This window comes from Phaethon aethereus, assembly GCF_964289735.1.
Source record: "Phaethon aethereus genome assembly, chromosome: 2".
In the NCBI taxonomy this organism is placed as follows: domain Eukaryota; kingdom Metazoa; phylum Chordata; class Aves; order Phaethontiformes; family Phaethontidae; genus Phaethon; species Phaethon aethereus.
This window is the reverse complement of record NC_138582.1, coordinates 113,483,999-113,504,101: the sequence shown is the minus strand read 5'-3', so window position 1 is coordinate 113,504,101 and position 20,103 is coordinate 113,483,999. Positions and strand designations below refer to the sequence as shown.

The window sequence follows — 20,103 nt, the reverse complement described above, 5'->3', positions numbered from 1 at the left end:
AGAGGTTTGTAGTCTTCTATACAGTAGTTCATACCTCAGTCTGCATCTCCTCTGTAGTTACTGGGCAGAATTAGTGGAGAGTTTGCCAACAGTCTTACAGGCCACTGTGTTTTATCCATTGTACCAGCAAGAGAAGCTAAACCCTGCAAGCAGCCTGTTTCTGATGATGAGTTGTGTCTGTGCTGCCATATTTTGCCAGGGGTTCTCCTGGGGGAGGGTGGTTGTACATTATGGTCCATGAGGTTAATAGCTCTGCAAGAAGAGACGGCCACTCCAGCACTTGGCCATACTCCTCCAAAACACTACATTCATGGAACTTCTTTGTCATTGTTAAAATGACACATAGCACAGATTTCTTGTTATAGAGAGACAGTCTACTTTGTTAATGTCCTTACTAGTTTAAAGACAGAACTGGAAATCCTCCTTTTTTTGTGCCGGGAGTCTCTGGTGCTTGGACAACCCATGACACCGAGGCTGGCATGCCTGCGATGACTCCATGCGGTGGAAGTCCCAGAGCCGGATTTTCTCAGCTCTGTATCTGCAGTAATAACTCTAATACAGTTCAGCTGATGCGCGAGGAGCCAATGCGGCTACCTCGGTGTGGGCCGTATTAACTTGGATGCAGGGCTGTGCAAATGCAGCTGTCACTGTTTCTCTGTGTGAGCATTTACCTGGAGCCACTGTGTGCTTAAATTAAGGACTCCTGAAAGTAGCTGTTTGATAGATAGTGTTGAAGAGAAACCTGAGGGGATGCTGTGAATTTCCCTTATCTACATTATCTTTGCTCCTCATTTTTCTGGATAAAGCAGAACAGCCTGCAGCTTTCCTGAAAAATCATACTTTTTTCTCTGTGACACAATTAGTCTTTTAACCTTTCCTAACAGTTCTTTTGTGGTGGGTATAGCCAGGGTATACGGAAGATGAAAAGACATTTGGAGACATAGCTACATTAGAGACAAGGAAAAGACTTGAAGGATTTGATTAGGTTAAATAAAGAAGCAATAAGGTTTGCATTATCTCATTGTTTTTTCAGTTACTGGTAAATTAAGCTTCAGGAATGGTTTGAGGTTTAGTTGCTAATCAGGGTACATGAGCTCCAGAGATTTAGAAGGACAGGGATAGCTGACGTTTCCATCATGTGTAAGCAACAGCTCTGTTTCATGTGGTTACCCTTTAGTACTGAGAAACAGAAATGTTGTGTTCCATTTGCAGATAGATCCAGAAAATAAAAGTAGGGCAAGCACTTACTGGAGTGTTAGTATTGCACTGGCCTTTTGCAGCAGAAAAATTATGCACAATTTAGCAATAAACTGAGAGATTGACTCACATAAACTTGTTCATCATATGAAACTCGGGTGCCCAGCAAAAGTAAAAATATCTAAAGGAAGGCCAGCAAGAGAAGGTTTGCTCCTGTAGATCTTCACCTGAAGAGAATTACCAGTTCAGGATTTGAAACCTAATGGAAGTTTATTTGTACCAGGTTGCTTTTCTCTCTGAAAATCAGTTTTCATCCTTTGTTTTTTCTTGTTTAATTTCAGTTCTTGGGTGATGCACATGTATTTCACACATCTCTGAACACTCTCTTTGTATTTTATGACAATCTGCAAGCAGGCCTGCTGGACTGTTCCACATGCCATACACTTTACAATCGGGGCTACTTAAGAAAGGCCAGTGCTATCTTAAGAGTGTTACAAATTTCCTTTAAAATATAATTAAATTTCGTAAGTTTTACAGGAATAGTAAGCAGACAGTATTATCAAAGAGGGACTCATGGAATATTTCATCTTTTGATGCCTGAATGAAATGCCTTGCCTCTGTGTAGAATGTATCCTCTATTAAGTCCCAATAATATTTGCAGGGGTAAATCCCTGTAGTCTATAACTATTTAACACCCATCAATTTCCAGGCTGGAAATCTGCACAAACAGTTGCTCTGTGTCAGCACTCCTAAATGTTTCTTTTCAGTTTTAATTTGGAAAATGGACTGAAAATGAAACTTATCTGACAGAATTTTCGATGGTTTCATAGTAAGGAAGTATGGAGACTCTCCTTAAAAACTCAGTAACTGTCTGAAAACCTGGAATGAATTTTGACCATATATTGAGATGAGATGCATTTCAATATTTAGAACATAACTCAAAGGATATTAAAAAGAAAAGAACAACAAAATTTGGTCAGGTGGGTCATTACCATTCCTTCAGAGGAAGTGTGTGGGGATCCAGAGTGAGCTGTCAGGTGGGATGCCAGTGTGGTGAGGTTTCAGAAGAGGTGGGATAAGTCCTCAGCGCAGCATTGGAAGATGCTGCGTGTAGGTGACCCAACGTTGTATCTTTGTCTCTCTGAGAATTCTTCACATTAGAGGTGGATATAAGAAAAGAAAATGAGCCAACAATAATTTATTCTTTTATTGGAATTGTCCTCCAGGACTAATTTAGGAATTATTTTACCTTTTCTTTTTAATGTGCTGAGACTTTGTGGACTTTTGTCTCCTGGCCTTTGTAAGAGCCATTCCTTTCATATTAATGACACATGAGCTCATCAGATTCCTGAACTGAAGAGGCATCATGCTGGAATGCCACAGCGTCCATCTCTGAGCCTGCAGATATGCAGACCAAATTTGCCACACCACCAAATGACATGGTGGCGAGGAGGCGGTCTGCAAAGTTTGCAGATGCAAGTCAGATAAACAGAATGGCGTTAGCTATCCCAGCCTGCATGGTTAACCTTTCTGACAATAGGTCGCTTCATGTCATCACATTAATCTGTTCAAATGTTCCGCAATTATGTGAGTAGGGGTTAAATATGCACACCAGACTAGAGAAAGGCATTCGCTAATGAAGGCTGATAGAGGTGTGGATTTGATTCACTGCCAAGGTTTTGAAAAGATGATCTGATCTACTGCCAGGTTATTGCTCTGTAGATGCAGCTCATTACAGGACACATTGATCATGTCCTGCACTGAGCCAACATGAGGATATGTGCGACTAGCATATAGACACACACCTCTGGTGCGTATGCCTGACCCACTGCAAATTTTCCTTAAAATTCATACTGTATGAGGCCAGGCAGAGTTGCTGTAACAAGCTGGTCAGCTTTTTTTGCAAAATACACATTCTTAGCACTTTCTTGCAAAAAAAAACCAAAAAAAAACCCACCCAAAAAAACCCACAAAAACCTGTTCTTCATTTAAAAAGTGCTAGTACTGGTAAGTCTACCAAAATTCAGAAATCATGAATCAGTACATTTTCCTCTGCATGTCGTTTCTCCCCTCATTCTGCAAATCACAATATTTTTAGGCTCTAAGAATTGATTTTTAGTTCCTTTAATCAATAGTTTCTGGCCTTCAGGATGCTCTCGAGTGTCTTCATAACAATGGAGGCTTTAAATGTCCTTTAAAACAAGCTGTACCACAACCTCTGAAACCCATGATGGCTGATTTCCTACAAATTTGGGTTTCATGACTGAATTCTCTGTTGTCTAATAAGATGCAAGTTCAGAGTGAAGTCTTTCCCATTACTGAGCTCTTCTAAATACTTTCCCCTTTTTAGATTCTCTGGTATGTAATAATGGTTGAGATTAGGTCCAATCTCTTCCACTGTGGAAGGACTAATGGGCTTTCTAGCCGCATCTACCTGCCAAATATCACTCTCCCTTAGAAGAGCTACCAAGGGCAGAAATCCTTTACTGCAGTGCGGCCTCATTTGTTCAGCTTGTCTTTCAGGTGGCCAAAAGTTCATCTGCATGATGAAACAGTCAAAAGCTTTAAAACTGGTGCATCAGAATGTGTAAATTTGTCTGGCAGACAAAAGCTAGTTTTCAATAGTCTCATGAAAGGAAAATTACATTTTCAAATTTCATGTGAACCATATTATATTAATCTGTCTTAAGACCTTCTGTGGCATCAAGGAGGACACATTTAAGCCTAGATGATACGTTTGAGTGAGATAAGGTTTGCAAGATTTTAATCCCGTCAGGTGCTTCCTCTGTTTAGAATTTCAAGTTTCTCATATCACAGCCAATTTAGCCCACAAGGCATGGTTACCAAAGCATCCCCTATAGAATTATAAAAAACATTCTTCCCCTGTACACATAGATTACAATTTTGTTGAGGTACATCATTCTCCATCTGAATCCAAGGAAGGACTGTCTTATAAGGTAAAGCTGCATGAGTTGAACCAGTTAAGAGCATGCCCTGTAACAAAGGGTCATTATGGGTCCTGCCTTACTCTGCTGCTATATGATAAGGACCAGAGTAAATTAAATTTCCTGTGACTCACCTGCAATTGGAGGAAAATTTATTGCTTAGTTGCTGCTACAGCATATGGATTTGTCTCTATAGACATGCAGTAAGTATGCAGAGTCCCACTGAGGAGAATAAGCCTGTTATTTTGCAACAGGCTGTTGTGAAAACAGGCTGTTTCAGGGACGCCTGCAGTCTCCAGAAGGAAAGGGAGTTAGCTGGGTAGTGTGGAAACTTCTGCAAATGGGTCAAAGAGTAGTGTTGTTAAAAGCCAGAAAGCAGGTGCACACAATGTCCTTTTTGAGTGGATGAATGGTGTCAATAGGCAAGCAAACCAGAGCAGCTCCCCTGCTCATTAATTCTGTCCCTTGTTCCACCATTTCCTGTTCATTAAGCTCCTCTGCATTTCCCTTCTTTGCCAGAGCACATTACTTAGACTCAATCATTGTCTCCAAAAGAGAAGGGTGTTGAAAGAAAGAGCCAGAGCAAAACCTTGCATTCTCTGCCTCCCCCAAGCTATCTTCCCTGCTAGAAAGAAATCGAACAAGCGTTCTGTGCTTCCTTGGAAAGACAGATGTAAGTCGGGTTTAAGGAAGGTATGTTCCCTCCAGCCAGGATTTACCTTTGTGCTGCTGCTTCTGTCAAGAAAACTTGTTTTTTCTGAAGGGACTGTCTTGCCCACCTCTGAATCTCACCTATGCTCTAAAACCTTCATGAAGAAATAAACACCAAAGCTTGATTTAGTTTTATCTGGCTTTTGTAAGAGGAGCAGTTTGTTTCTTGTTGCTTTTTTGTAAGTTTTGATGTATTTTAAGTGGGACTATTATGCTTGGCTGATCATGGTGGCAGCTTGATGGACTATATAGTTGTCCTCTAAGGACAGTAGCAAATGCCTCCCTTTTGATAAGATATCCATTGACTTACCTCAGGCCATGTTTCTCAGTGGACCACAGGGGTGTCGCCTATGGTCCCAGGCTCTGTCCAGAATGGACGAGGGGCCAGAGGACCTTCTCTTACACCACTCTTCAGTTCAGAGGGTCAGGTATAGTAAGCCTCTGCAGAGATACCAAAGCTGTGTGCAGGGGAGGAAGGGTTCGTGGGCTGGAGAGCTCATGTGCTTTGGCCACAAGCACTGTGTCTGCTGGAGCGATATGGAGCTGCCAAGAAATATAATCTGCAACATAGGTTTTTTTATCCATTGTGTTGACAGGCACCAGGAGTGGCAATGTCTTGTTAATTATTTCATTTTCTTTATCCAGACCATTTATTTGGATTTGTTTTCCCACACAGTACCATTGCAAGGGCTGGGTTTGCGGAACCACAGGCAGGCCTCCAGTTTGAGCGAGGTGTGTCCCAGAGGGCTGCAAGCACGAGGCCAGAGTGAAGGACCACACAATCTAGAGCTGCCTGGCCCCATGTTTGCTTAGGCTGACCCACCAGACTTAGTCCTTTCACGCAGAAACGCTGCCCATGGCCTTTGGATGGTTTGATATGGTTCTGCCTTAAGGCACTGATTCAAATTAAAGTTGTTAACGGCTACCATAACATGTGCTCGTGATTGTAAACACCTTGATCTAAGTGCACTACTCTTTCATGTCAGCTTTGCATTAATGCCCTCAAAGCCACAGAGGTGCAGAAGTGATAGAAGCAGCAAGGAGGAAACTGACGCCGTTCACTCATTCAAGCACTTTGTTAGCAGAAGCAGCATTCCCAAATCCATGAAACTTCTCTTGGCAATTTACTTTCAGCTTTACTTTATTCCAAATGGCTTCTGTCTGCCCAGCCCTGCACAGTCAAGTAGCCATGGGGTGAGTGTTATGGTGAGGAACACACAGTGCTCATAGTATTTTCATTCAGCATTCGCTTTCAAAATGTATAGGGAGGGAGGGGGGTGGTGAAGGACAAAACCAAAAAAGTCGGCATGCATTATTTAGGACAAATGGACTTGATTATAGATCCTGAAGGTGCTATAAAACTGATGGATTACAGGCTCAGCATTTCTGGGACTTGAGCTGTCTGGCTTCCACTGTACTTCCATTGTGTCAGCTCCCTCTTGTTTCTTTGCTTTTTGCTGGAAATATTGCACTGGAGCACAAGTGAAGTGAAGCAGTTCCTAACTAGACCCAACAGCTGCCTTTTGTTGCTGCTGTGGAAACAGCTGTAAGGGGGTAATATAATCACTCTTCTGTTACTAGTTGGCTGTGTATCATAAGCACCTTTCTTAGATGCAGGGGACCTGGAGGCAGCTCCTGGGGTGATGTAAATGCTAATTGGGCCCACAGCATGCTATTTTGTGCCCCATTTGACATGCTAAGCACTTGTTCTGTCCCATGAGCATAACGTTGACTGAACGGATATTCTATGCCACTTCTATTACAATGAGACTTATGTTTCGTTCATATGCAGGAGGGGTCTTTGCACTGGTCCCTGTAGTGGAAGGAGTGGTCTCTTGGCTTTTTGATCTGTTTCTCATCTTTTGTGCGATAAAACTTTACTATGATGTCAGTCAGCTCAGGCTTAGAGTGCTCATATTTGGGATGTTGGATTTTTTTCTTCTCTTGTTTTACAAATAAGCAAGTGTTGGATGGGTGATGGGGGTTATTCTTACAAAAAACAAACTCACCTGGACTCGCACCAGTTCTGTGTTTTTCTGTCTGAGATTAATGATTTAAAACCAGATTTGATGGAAGAATATCTAGTAAGTTATAGAAGAAATCGTAGAAAGGAAAATTTAACAGCTTACCATCACAGATCATAGATTGTAACAGGCAGGGCACTATTTGAATATACTTAGAGTGAGACTTGGGGTGGTTGTTCTTAGAAAACAGAAACAAACACAAACACAAGAGCATGTAAATAGTGAAAACAGCCAAGCATCAGCATTTAAGAAAGTGGTCTGGGGACAGCTTGCTTGAGCTTTAGATACTGATTTTAGCATGTGTCCTTGGTCACAACAGTTAACTAACTTTAACTTCAGTTTTACCTCTGTAAAGGCAACTTGTTACCTTTTTAAAGTACTTTAAAGGCCCACCTTGGGAGGGGTTGTAACCAGTCAGAAACTAGATATACTGATTCACCAACTATCCTTTGCAGCAAAAACATACTTTTGATAGTATGTTTTCTGCTGAGGTGAGGTGGAGTATTACAGCATTTCGCTGGCTAAATATTGTGTTTGATGGAGTCAGTTTGTATCAGAACATTCAACTAAAGATCACAGAAGGTGAGTCTTCAGAGTCTTTAATGGTTTGGCACAGGAGAGCATATAGCATGCCAGCTGCACATATGGGTACTGTAGTAGGTGGATCAAGAAGAGATCCATTTATTTATCAGAGGTGCAAGAGGTGGTGTTAGGTATCTGCTTGGAAATAAATTAATAAATTTAAGAAATTAAGTCAGAAAAAAAGAACAGTTGCTGCCTGTGTAAGTTTCTATGCTGAATGTCTTGTATATCAAGCATAACTATACTTGATTTACTCTGTGTTTTTATATCCCAGGTTCAGGTTCAGCGGTCGTATTCTTGGCCTTGCTCTCATTCATCAGTACCTTCTTGATGCTTTCTTCACAAGGCCGTTCTACAAAGCACTGCTAAGGCTGTAAGTATAAGCATGCAGCCATGCAGAAACAGTGATCCTGCAGCGAGTTCTACAGAGACACAGGCTCTTGTGGAGTTGTTTTGAGCACTCTGACCTTCAAGTCCTTGCCGCTGTTGGTTGGTTGGTCTGTGATAGAAGACAAATGTGTGTTAATTTTTCTTTACTTTCTCCAAGAACTTGCCCTTCGTAAATACTATGTTGATAAAAATGCATAATAAGTATGACATTTAGGAACACACTTTTGAAAGTACTGACTCATAATGCCAGAGTTTACTAATAATGACAAGTTACCGAAGTGATTAAAATGCAGTGGAAGACTGCAAAGCATCTTTGATGGAACAAAACAACAGCAAAAAAAAAAAAGGGGGTGTCATATTAAGAAAAATACATAATTTCTCATGCCTTACTGGTGGAGTAGGTTGTTATTGTAAACACAACTCGGATTTATTAGGAATGCTGATGTAGATATAAATAGTGAATGTTTTGTGTTGGTCTTCTACTGTCTTTTACACTAGTAAGTAGAAGCTACCAATAAAATATTACTTTCAATGTCAAGTTTATAAGGTTAACTTTAATTGACAATCTGTCCCTCTTTAATTAATAGACTGCCATAAGACAAGGTCCATAAAATTTGTAGCAATCAGAAAAGCTATAAGTAGTAAGTCAAGACTGCAATTAAATGACAAAGAGTAGAATAAAGCGTAGCTAAAATAGTTTATCATTTAGGATAATTCCAAATCAGTAAAGATATTTGTCTCAATAGTCCTTTGAGTTCTTTAACTGTATTTAATTTTTTTAAATAATGAGTATTGCTGGGGTCCCAGCACTTATATCTCTATTGTATCTGAGCTAGTCTGGAAACAGCCTGAAACCTAAAGCATTGCCTGCATCCTTTTATTGCCCCTTTAGGCTATTTGAAACCAGACTGCTCATAATATCCACCTGCCCTTTCAGCAAACAAGGCTGACTCATTAGCAGAAATTTAGGCTGCCTGGTCTGCCTCATGTCAGTCTTGTGTGCTCACCTCAAGGATGATAGACACATGGAAGCAGCCAGGCACAACATGGCCGGGCCCATCTGGACTGAAGGTAAGAATGTGCCCTGAAGTGCAGGGCATCCTGAAGATTCACATGAAATCAAGCCCCAGGGATGCCTTCCGACAGCAAATAGTGCAGGCAGCCAACAGCTTTGGCCTTGAGCCCAGCCATGCAAAGCAGACAGTTGCAGAACTGCTTTAAGAGGGCCTGTGTAACAGGCTTTGATGTTAAAACCAAACAAACACCAGTGTTATGTTGGATCTTTGGCATAAATCTGTTCATGTTCTTAATAGTGCGTCAGCCCGCCAATAGTCATGGATCATATATTCAGCTATGTCTTTTTTCTTGTCTCTTAATCAGGCCGTGTGATTTAAGCGACTTAGAGTACCTGGATGAAGAGTTCCATCAGAGCTTGCAGTGGATGAAGGATAATAACATCACAGATATCCTGGATCTCACCTTCACAGTGAATGAGGAGGTGTTTGGACAGGTGAGCACAGCTATGCAAAATATCTGAAAAGCAGATTTTAAGCTGACAGAGTTGTGCATGGTGAACATCTTTCTGTCAGAACAGATCCTTCAGCCTTTCAGTAACATTTTCTTCTGCCTTCTCTTTCAAGCCACCTGTTTCAATGCAGATGTTTATTCTTAGGGTGTATAATATAAAATACTAGCCCCCCTACAGGCCTATTGAGCCACACACGGATGAGCATGAGGAATTCTCTCAAGTGGAGTGCAGCTCTTCTCTCCAGGGTGTAGTTCACGCAGATGTGGCATTCAGTGAATGCAAGCAATGTAACTTAAAGCTGATGTGACTGAAAGGATGGAAGGCGGGGGGCAGAGGGGTAGGAGGGAAAAAAAACATTTGGCAGGTGGTGTAAGACCTGGCAACTCTCACCATTATTTTGTCTGATATCTCCCTGTTAGAAAACTGTGTCTCTTCCTTACCTTGCACCTACTTAACAACTTGGTATGTACAACCATTTATTATGCTTTCTACCACCCAACTCTACCTTAGACAATTCTCTTCAACTTAGCTGATCTGGCTAACTATAGCCTTAAATAGGGCACAACCCTGCCTTAAGTGCAGACTGGTAGCCAGAACAAGTACCTCCTGTGGGATTCTTTGGCTTGCACTGAAGCCTTGGTGCTCTCTGCTGTTGTAACCCATGCTAGATTATAAGTGTCTCTGGAAAGCCTTGAAGGGACCCAAAGCAATATTTAGACCAAGATTAAGGACCTCCAAGGAGATACTGAAAACTAGAGAGACTGAAGAACCAAGCTCACCAAGTGCTCCAGAAGCTCAAGTGATGGAAGTTAACTTGTGTAAGGAGCAGACACAAAGTACCAAAGGGAGCAGCGGGATCAGGCAGAATGTACAGAGAGTGGCTCTTAGCCCTTGAAAATAAAGTTGACAGGAGGAGTTTGCACAGAGCTAGGGTAGCTCTGCAAGCTAGGGGAGAGTTAGACTGCTTTCTGAGGGAAGGAATTCTGGCCCTGAGAGTAAAAGGACTGCTCCACTATAAGCTTGAAAGTAACAGAAAGCAGGCAAGACTTCAGGGGGATATTTTTAAAACTGAATTTAGTCTGTTTATAGTACAAGGTCATGAAGGATGAGCAGAGTCAAGGGTGGATGTAATGAAAAGGATGGAGCAGAAGAATTGAAGAAAGAAGCCCCTGTAGGAAAGGTGATACTGTTTTTCCACAGACTTAAATGCAGAGTTTTTTCATGGACTTTGAGCTGACAGCTTGCATGACATTCAGTTGACACTAATATACAAAGACAGACAGAAACATACAGGCATATTCACAAAGACAGATGAGACAAGTTTGTATTTACATTGGAAGACTACAAAGATGAATAAGAATCTCAGCCTGAATTGCCCTGATGCATCTGAAGGTAACATTTGGCACACTAATTACTTGTTATACTCTCCCCAAAGAAAAGAGATAGACAATTACATTGGAGTCTGTTGTGGAAGATAAGAGATGGCTCCAAAGAGAATAGGAAAAAATCACAATCTCTTGCAGATACTATGATATGAAAGCAAAAGAATGCCAAAAGCCAGATTTTTACACCCGTTCACATGTTGTCTAGTACTTTATTTCACATGTACTAGACACTGACCTTGCTAGATGTAGTGATGGGGGAAAGCATGGTTCTATGCTGTGGATTATGACATGCTGTCAGAATCTGAGTCCTAAGTGAAAGTGAGATTTTCCCCCTTCTGAAATTTGCTAAGTGCTGACAGCAAAATAGCAACAAAATCGCAAATCACATTTTACGCTCACAGGTGGATCCCAGTTGGAAATTCTTGCATGCCAAGATTATCTGACCACTTATATGCCATTTGAACATTGCTTTGCTGGATACATGTGCAAGTGTAGATCACAGTGGGAACCCTGCTAATATTTGGGAAGCTGGATTTCAAGGGTTGGGTAAGGCAAACAAGAAATAGTGTCTCTTTGAGAAGCTATGTGGTAGATGTGTTACAGCCCTTCTCTCCTGCTTCCACAATGACTTTATTATGGACCAGTCACTGCTACTTTCATTTTTTTTTTTTCTTGTCTCATCTCTGACATGTATTTAGCTTTTAAACCTTTCAGGCCAAATTCTCTTTCTTGGTACGTTTTTTATTAGAATTTACTACTGAGGAGCTCTAGCCTTCTTGCATACCAGTGCCCGGAGCACTACTGTAGTAGCAGAGACATGATGTCAAACCAAGTGTCACACATTTTTACTGGTGGGGACTGGATGCCAATTTGAGAATTTCACTTATAAGACTGAGAGAGGCATCGACTGCTTGTGACCCTAAGTACTTCCTCATGCTTTTACCCAATAGGAAGTGTTCTTCCAGGCCTTTCTCCAAGCTGCATATCTCTGTATGTGGATAGGGTCTATCTCCGAGCCCTAGCAATTGCTCTAGTCAGATAAAAGGAATGGTTGAAATGTCTCCTTGCTACTCTGAAACCTGATTCTGAATTCCAGGTCACAGCTGTATTTAATGCCTCTATGAACAAGAAAGGAAAAATAAGGACATACTGTTACTGATTGCCTGCCTCCAATTCTAGATAACTTACTGTATTTGAAATTATACAGATATGAGAAGTTGAAGAAATCACTAGCATGTCTAGGTGATTTCTTGGGATTTCCTGGATTTCCTGGGAAATCTTGCAGGATATTTAGAACATCTGGGCTTATAGTCATGCTTAAAGCTAGACAACGTTTAGTCGTTGGTTTTAACAGATGTATCTGAATGCCACACAGTCTTGAAGAATACAGCATGGCAGCTGGGCCAGAGTCTTACCCTCTGGACGATGCAGTGTTGTTTGTGTAATGGTGATGCAGTGATTTACATTTGAGAATTTAACCTGAACCAGCTAAGAATTCCTAACTCATTACATCCAACCTTACTTGTTCTTGCTATTTCTCAACAAAGCTACAGATTAGGTGACTCATGGAGTGTTTCCATAATTTATAATGTTACAACAGGTCCCTCAAGCAAACTGACCTAAATACTATATATACTGTGTGCTGTCTGTTGGGCTAATAAATAGATAATAATATAAATAATATGTAAATAATAAAAAAAAGAATATGTATTCATGCAGCTCATTTACCATCTGTACTGGACATCGTTGTTACAGCAGCAGAAAACTAGAGGAGAGCAAAAACATTCTTCCTTTTAAATCCACTAGATTAAATGTGAAAATAATTGCAAGATAAATATTATTTTCTGTCACATGTGAGGAGTATGTGCTTGCTGGATAGAATCTAGACTGATTCCTTAAATTCCTTCTCAATCTTAAGCCTTAGTAACCCAAGCCAATTAAATTAACCATTAAAATGCAATGAAATGCTGTAGCTCTTGGTTTTTAAAAAAAGTTATTTACAGTACAAAAACTTTGCAGGTTTGAATGGCTGATACAAAACTCTGAATCCCACAGTGACTATACGTGTTGTCTGTGCAGGGTGCTGTACAGGTCTTGCTTGGGTAGTGTATTGGGAATACTCATTTGGTGATAATTTCTTTGGCTATTGGCATTTCTGAGTAAACACATTTATTAGTTGGGGAAGGGTAACACTTGTTGCCTAAGAGTCAAGTAGATATCCCTTCCAGTTCGTGGAACAGTCTGCCTATTCCAACGCTGTCTTTGCCTCTCCCTCCTGTTGTTTCTTGTACTGTTGCTTGGATAATCTACAGCAAGTAGCAAGCTGATACAGTTGTCACCCTCTCTGCAGCTCCTAGGGGTGGAAAGGAGAGGAGATGGATGAAAAGATGGGCCAGAGTGGCACATTGTACATGGCTTATGGGTGGTGTTCTCCGAATCAGTCTTTGCTGGTACAGTTTGGAGTAACAGAAAGTTGAGCTTCAGCTGGGGATAAGGCTAGGGCTAGGGCTGAGGGGTGTCCCTCATTATCCTTTTTGTTTCTACTGCAAATAGATAAGAGGCTGGCAGGCCAGAAATAGAAATATGGCTGTTATATTTCTCACTTACATTTTCAAAGTGCAACTTAGACTTCAAACACAATGTGATCCATACATTGCTACACCACTATTTATCTTTGTTCTGTAGGTGACAGAGAGAGAGCTGAAATCTGGAGGAGCAAATACAGCAGTAACAGAAAAGAACAAAAAAGAGTACATTGAGAGAATGGTTAAGTGGCGAGTGGAACGAGGAGTGGTTCAGCAAACAGAGGCCCTGGTCCGTGGCTTCTACGAAGTAAGTAACAAAACGATGCTCCCACAGTCTTCCATTCCTCATCTGAATGAGATGACCCCATGGTTAAACTATGCTTCATCAGTACCCTACGAAATAGCTAAACAGACACATGGCAAGGAATTGGAGTGCCTGGATCTGTAGAGACAGGGACCTTGGATGTGGTATGTTTAGCTAATGTTAAAGGGAGAAAGGAAAGAAACGTCTATTCTGAATGTCATAAAGCATAACAATCAAGAGGTAAGAAGGATACTGCTTTCCGTTAACAAAGTAAGAGAAGTAGTTGTTTGCAAATTTTGTTTTATGCTGCTGTGATACAAAAGAAGATTGTGAAGAACTGTACACTTCAGTGAGGAGCTGGTGTGACACTATCTTTAGGGACTTGTTGCAGTAAACTTCATCCTAGGAGGCAGTCAGCTATTATCTTGCTGGTATTCATAGATGCTGCTCCATCGTTGTCCCTGTATTTTGCTAATTTTATCTTTGCTGAAGACCTGGATCTGAGAACATCTTTCTGGCAGAGCTGCTATAAGGACTGCCAAAAGACTGGATGAAAACCTGTGGCTTTGCTGACCAACGCATGTAGTCGCTTATTCTTGCCCCCCTTACTAATTACATTCAAACATGTATCTTGTCCTGGCAGCTGTATAATATAAGCAGAAGTTGAGGGCTGTCTTGCAGAGGGAAATAAACTGAAAGGATGGCAACCCTGGAAAACGGAACAGCAGATAAGGGACACACAGAATGGTACTGGTAACTGATGGCTCCAAGTAGTCGTGCGCTGACGTTTACTGGGAGTGGCAGCCAGTGAGGGTGGCTTTGTAGCTGAATAGACTTGGTCGGCTCTTTCCTGTAGAAAGGGGTTGGCTAAGTGACTCCGTACAGTTTACTGAAGTGTGCATATGGTTTGCTAGCTTTTTTTTCCTGTGAATACTGCAGGGTTTTAAAGCTTTTGGTTTCACATAATAAAGAAAGTGAACTTCGGCTGCATCTTCAGTGGATGAAGACCTGAGGGCACTCCTACACAATTGTAATCAAATTCCGATGCGAAACATATAAATTGTCCATATTACAAATCCAGTCTTTGACTGTCAAAATCCCTTGTCAGAATGAATGTAACAATGAAGAATGTTCTGTGCAGATTATGTCCTGTCACTTGTAGCATTTCATTCTGGTCAAATCTCATGTATCATCGTTGTTTGCAGCTCAAAATATCAGCAGACTCCTTGAAGAAGAGCACAGATTTATCAGCAGAGGAGTGGAAGTTAGCTGTCAGCATGCAGACTTCATCGGAATAAAGAGCTGGCCATCAGAGCCATAGGTTTATAAGACATTGTATCTGCTTTATTTCCAGTCTGAAACTGTGCTTACAAGTGGTTCTTGTTCCAGGTTGTAGACTCCAGGCTTGTCTCTGTTTTTGATGCCAGAGAACTGGAGCTGGTTATAGCTGGCACTGCAGAAATAGATCTCAGTGACTGGCGTAACAACACGGAATATCGTGGAGGTAAACTGCCTGCTGATGCTTACTAATATCTTGACTGTTTTTAGTCTAAAACATGAAAGACTCAGTCCATCTTTTCCTTCTGTCTTTCCTGAGGGAAATGCCCTATTTTGTTCAGGAAGTTTCTGTGAAGAATAACTCATGAAATAAAATAAGTAGAATCTCAGGTTTGGATCAACAGATGTCATAATACTGAAACTGCTTTTGCTACTTCTATCCATATTTTACCTGCTCAATACCTACCAACTTAATAGGAGTTTTGACTATTAAGGACTGAAAAGGATTTGCACTATTAGATCTAAAACAAACTTACTCAGATGACTCTGAATGAACTCCTGGCCTCACAGAAAGTAGTATCACAAGTCCTCTTGGCTTCAGCAGAGAGCTGAATTCAAGAGCTGAGTTTCACAGTTCCCCATTACACTTCAACAAAATACAGATCTTGCTTAACCATTCCGTCAGCCTAAACTATGTCAAGTTGGATTTTTTCCGTTCTCCTCTAATGCTTGGCCTGGTCTTGCTTTAAATGCTGAGTGTGGTTTATCCAGTCTGTCTTGGATGATGGATAAATGTGAAATCCACCAGTTCTGCACTACAGAAGGAAAGTCCCTGAGGTTCACATATCCTGCCCTAAAATACAAGGTTTAAGTCTTTGCTGCTCACTGCCCAGCCTTTGTGTTACCTTCAAATATGCAGTTTACCACAAGTGCAGCTGGTCCCTCAGGTTATTCTCCTCCTACTTTTTTCTGTTTAGCTGTTGAAACAGATTCAGCTTTCACTAGCATAAACCAAGACAACAGAGCCTCTCAGGTAGGAATTTTTCCAGGGAAGGGCTTGCAAACTCCTCTCCATATGTTGGACACTACTGCGATCCAAAAAATAATTTATCTGGGAATGAGATATTAAGTCGTTAGGACTCGCACTGTTTGGCATATCGCAATTGGTCTTTTATATCTCATGCAGCTATCCCCAGTTCTTGCCAAGGGATTTGTGAGAGGCCAATGTACCTCATACATCTGAGTTTCAGGGTTTCAAATGAGGACCTACTGCTCAAGAACAAGATATATTGTTAGGATAGGATCTTTTCAGTGGGAGATCTACTGCCCCATGCTAGTTAGTATAGTAACAATAATAGTAACATATTTCAATATTACACTTCCCACTTAGAGGGGGTGATTTTAATTTCTTTCTCTTGCTTCTTGGTTTAGGTTACCATGATGGCCACATAGTAATCCGGTGGTTCTGGGCAGCAGTGGAGAGATTTAACAATGAGCAGAGACTCCGGTTGTTGCAGTTCGTCACTGGAACATCAAGCGTGCCATATGAGGGCTTTGCAGCTCTCCGAGGGAGCAATGGGCTACGGCGCTTCTGTATAGAGAAGTGGGGGAAAATAACCTCCCTCCCAAGGTATGTCCCAACTAGGATACAAAACCAGAAATATTGTGAGAAAGGTGAGCCTCGTACTTTTTTGCATCTCTCCACCAGTGAAAGATAGTGAATACAGTAAGGACATCATAAAACAGCAAAGAAACAATTATCAGTTTGTTCTGTAATTACATTCAGAGAAAAGTGTTTTCTTTTGCTGCCTTTTTGATTTGCAGGCTCAATTTAAACGACTTTGAATCCTGGGAAATGGTTAAGATAAAGATTTCCATAGGTCCAAGCCTAGTTCTCTTATTTTGACTCTGGAACAGATCCAGACCAGCAGGACCCTGTCAGCTGATTCTGTTCCCTTTAATTCCAAAATACTAGTAAAAATACTTGTGAGTTTACAGAGCCATGAAAGCCAGAATCTGTGTCTGAGTTTTAGCCAGAGACCTGAGCGTAATCCCTTCATTTGCTCTGATGGTTCCACTTTTTCATCACAAGGAAGCTTCGTGAAGGGACTTCAGACCATGTGGTGATGATAACCCAATTTGTTACATCTAGTTCAGTCAGCCAGCTAGGAGCAAATGAGCCATAATGTCATACAGAGTCAATGGACTTCACAGTGCTTCACAAATGAGAGGTCATCTTCCTTTTCAGAACAAAGGGCCTGGAGCACAGAGGGGTGGTCTGATTTGCCTAAGGCCACCCAAGAGAGCTGTGGCTTAGCCAGTGATACATTCAGCTTTGTGGTCTGCTCCAGCACTTCATCCATGACCATCCATCCTTCCCCACTGAAGTGTGTCACCTTTTCTTGAATGTCCTTACAGTTGCCTGAGGCTCTGCCCCACTGAGATTACAGAGCATTTTTTATGGGGCGCACCTCAGCACCTCTGAGATACTTTTGCTACGTGACCCTTTTATATAATATTTGCCATCCAAAGGATGCTTTCTTCCTGCTCCTATCATTTGCTTTCAGCTGCAGTCCAAAGGAGGCTGCTTTCATGGCATAGAGCAAAAATCTCTTCTTATAGGCCTCGCAGATATATACAGACAATCAATTAACAGTGGGTCTGGTCCCATTTTCTAGTTACTTGCCATCCATGTTGTTTACCCAGAAGCATACTATAAGACGTGGACTTAAGCACACCTCCAGGAGTCCTCTGGAAAGGAGAAGTCCAAATATGTACTAATATCTTCTTAGTACTAGCCTGCCCGAGTTCATGCTTATGCAGTGGGGAGACACAGGAGGTGGACCAGGGCACTTTATCAGCAGACATTCTGAAATGACATCTTATGTGGACTCCCTCTGAAGTCAGGAAAAGTGGTTTTAAGGCACAATTCATCTCAGCTGAACGTAGACTTTTAAAATAGTTCAGCTGAATCACACCTGGTACATTCTGATTTATGTCCATCAACTGTAAAGACTCTACAGAGACTATATGGAGAACTAGAGCCTATGTGAAAGCTAGATGTAGTCACTGAGATTTAAAAACAAATGAAAACTTGTAAGGTCAGTGAGATGACTCATGCCCTCTGAGCTTCACCCAGCAATATGGAAAGAAAGCCTGAGACCTACAGTTTGTGTAGGCCAGATCCTCCTTTTGCAGCATATATGTTAGTCTGGTTCTATGTAAGGGTTTCAGAGCCGACCAAGGGCATTCCTGCCTGTAGACAGGCAGCGACTGGAAGTCACAGGCTTGTGCAGCATTTCTGCAGAGCTCTCTTTGCACTCCTTCGGGATGGGAAGGTGTGAGAGGGGAGGGTAGGCCTTGGCGCAGGCACAGAAAATGCCCTGGGTTGACCCATCAAGTTCTGAAAAGGTAATTGGCCTCTTTCTGCTCTGCTTAACTTTCTTTGTGAACCTAGGCATTACTTATGACCTAGATTCGGTTAGCCCCAAGATATTCACATTAACGACTTCATGTTTCTCTGCTGATCACCCTCCCTGAAAGAGGCCTCTTTTCCAGGTGAAAGTTGTTAGCACCTTTTAGAAGTCTTAGAGCTCTGCATTCATTTTAGCCAGGGGAAAGAGAAACAACACTTGCTCATGGGGAATAAACACAGCTTGATCACCATGAATTATTACCTGCCTTTTTATAAAATTATGGGGTGCTGCCAAGTATACACAGTGTTAAGAAATACATAAAACACACAGGCTAAACCTGGAGGCTCCCTAAATCCTTAGTTAAGCAACAAAATAAATGTTATTTTAAACTTTTTTAAAATGCCTGATTATGAATTGCTTGTGTTTGTTTACTTACATATTTACTTAGACTTAGAGGGTAAAAAAAAAGTCATGTGTCATATCCTGTAGGCCTTTTAGCCCCTGTGATATAATGAGTGTAACTAACTTTAGCTGTTTAAAATAAACCACAACAAATTCCCTTCTCCCTCTAACAATTCGACAATTTCACAGTGAGTTACCCTTGTTCCATGTTTTCAAAGTGCTAAGGAAAAAAAACAGCTGTCTCATGTCCTAGCAATCATCAGATGTAGCTGTTTGTGTGCGTAGGTATGGATTGCACCTCTTAATTACTGGCCTTAGTTGTTAGGCCCTGACCCAATAAAAGCAATGCTGTGATTGGTGGTATGGAAGCTTGCATAAAGCTGATGCATTTGGCTTTCCTGACATCCAGGTAGATGGGGGGGTCACTGGGGATAGGTTAGTCTGGTCTTTGGGTTTTCAGCTGCTTTACAACGTATCAAGATAACTTTTGGCTCTATCAGGAGAGTCCAGAACTCCTTCTGTATTCTCTCACTCCTGCTTCAGATGGCTGAAGTCGTTAGGCAACTCTCCCTTACATCTTGTCTGTACAGTTTGGCAATGGAGCATGCAACTGCCATTTCCTTATAGTGAGGAAAGATGTGATAATACCTAAACCAGCCATGCTTTTGCACTTGTGACAGCAGTGTGGCACTCCCAGAAAAGAGACATGGTGTAAATTTCTAAAATACAACACTTTCTGAAGCATAACCACTTAATACAAAACACCTAGAGTGCTTCTTGAAAGCACTGAGGATAAGCAAGACTTTTTCAGGAAAGTTGAGAATCCGGTAACTTCACTCTAAGTTGGTGCACTTATTCATCAGTACCAGTTCCCCTACATGAACAGGGTGATAGTGGTGTAATATGTTCATATAAGACAAATAAGAGTTAGATTACACCAGTGGTTTATTTCTGGAGTATGCATGTGTACCAGACACATCATTCCTATCTATATTTACTTTGAGATCACATATGTTAGAAAGTCAAAGTACTACACAGCTCAGAGATGCTGCTGTAATCTCAGATCTCTAGACAATGACCCTAAAGCAGGTTCCAAAGAGACTGCCAGATTTACAGATCTGTCAGTGTAAATCTGAGACATGGCTTCTTCCAAACAGATGTAGCTTGTCAAATGAAGTAACACTGAATAAATAATAGGTTCAAACCACTTGTTCATCAAGGTTGAGTTTTACTCTTCCTATCTAATATGCAAAACTTTCCCCCAAAATAGGAGTTGTTACATATTTTACTTCTTGTAACTGGTTGCCTGAGTAGGGATGGATGGAGAATTCTTCCAGCTATAGCCTCTTCTGAAGCAAGAGGCCTCTCTTCACCTTTCCTGGGTCATGCAGATAGTTAACACAGAACCAGTTCTAG

General features: G+C 41.3%; 1 protein-coding gene across 1 annotated transcript in view; it reads left to right on the top strand.

Moving 5' to 3' along the window:
• Nucleotides 1-20,103, top strand: part of HECW1 (HECT, C2 and WW domain containing E3 ubiquitin protein ligase 1) — a gene marked incomplete at its 5' end in the record, with an annotated part of 190,275 nt that overhangs the window by 164,918 nt on the left and 5,254 nt on the right. The window contains 5 exons of the mRNA XM_081996466.1: nt 7,734-7,832; nt 9,230-9,359; nt 13,448-13,594; nt 14,981-15,095; nt 16,301-16,499. Of these exons, the coding sequence (XP_081852592.1) occupies nt 7,734-7,832; nt 9,230-9,359; nt 13,448-13,594; nt 14,981-15,095; nt 16,301-16,499 (690 nt within the window). The remainder of the gene's footprint in view (nt 1-7,733; nt 7,833-9,229; nt 9,360-13,447; nt 13,595-14,980; nt 15,096-16,300; nt 16,500-20,103) is intronic.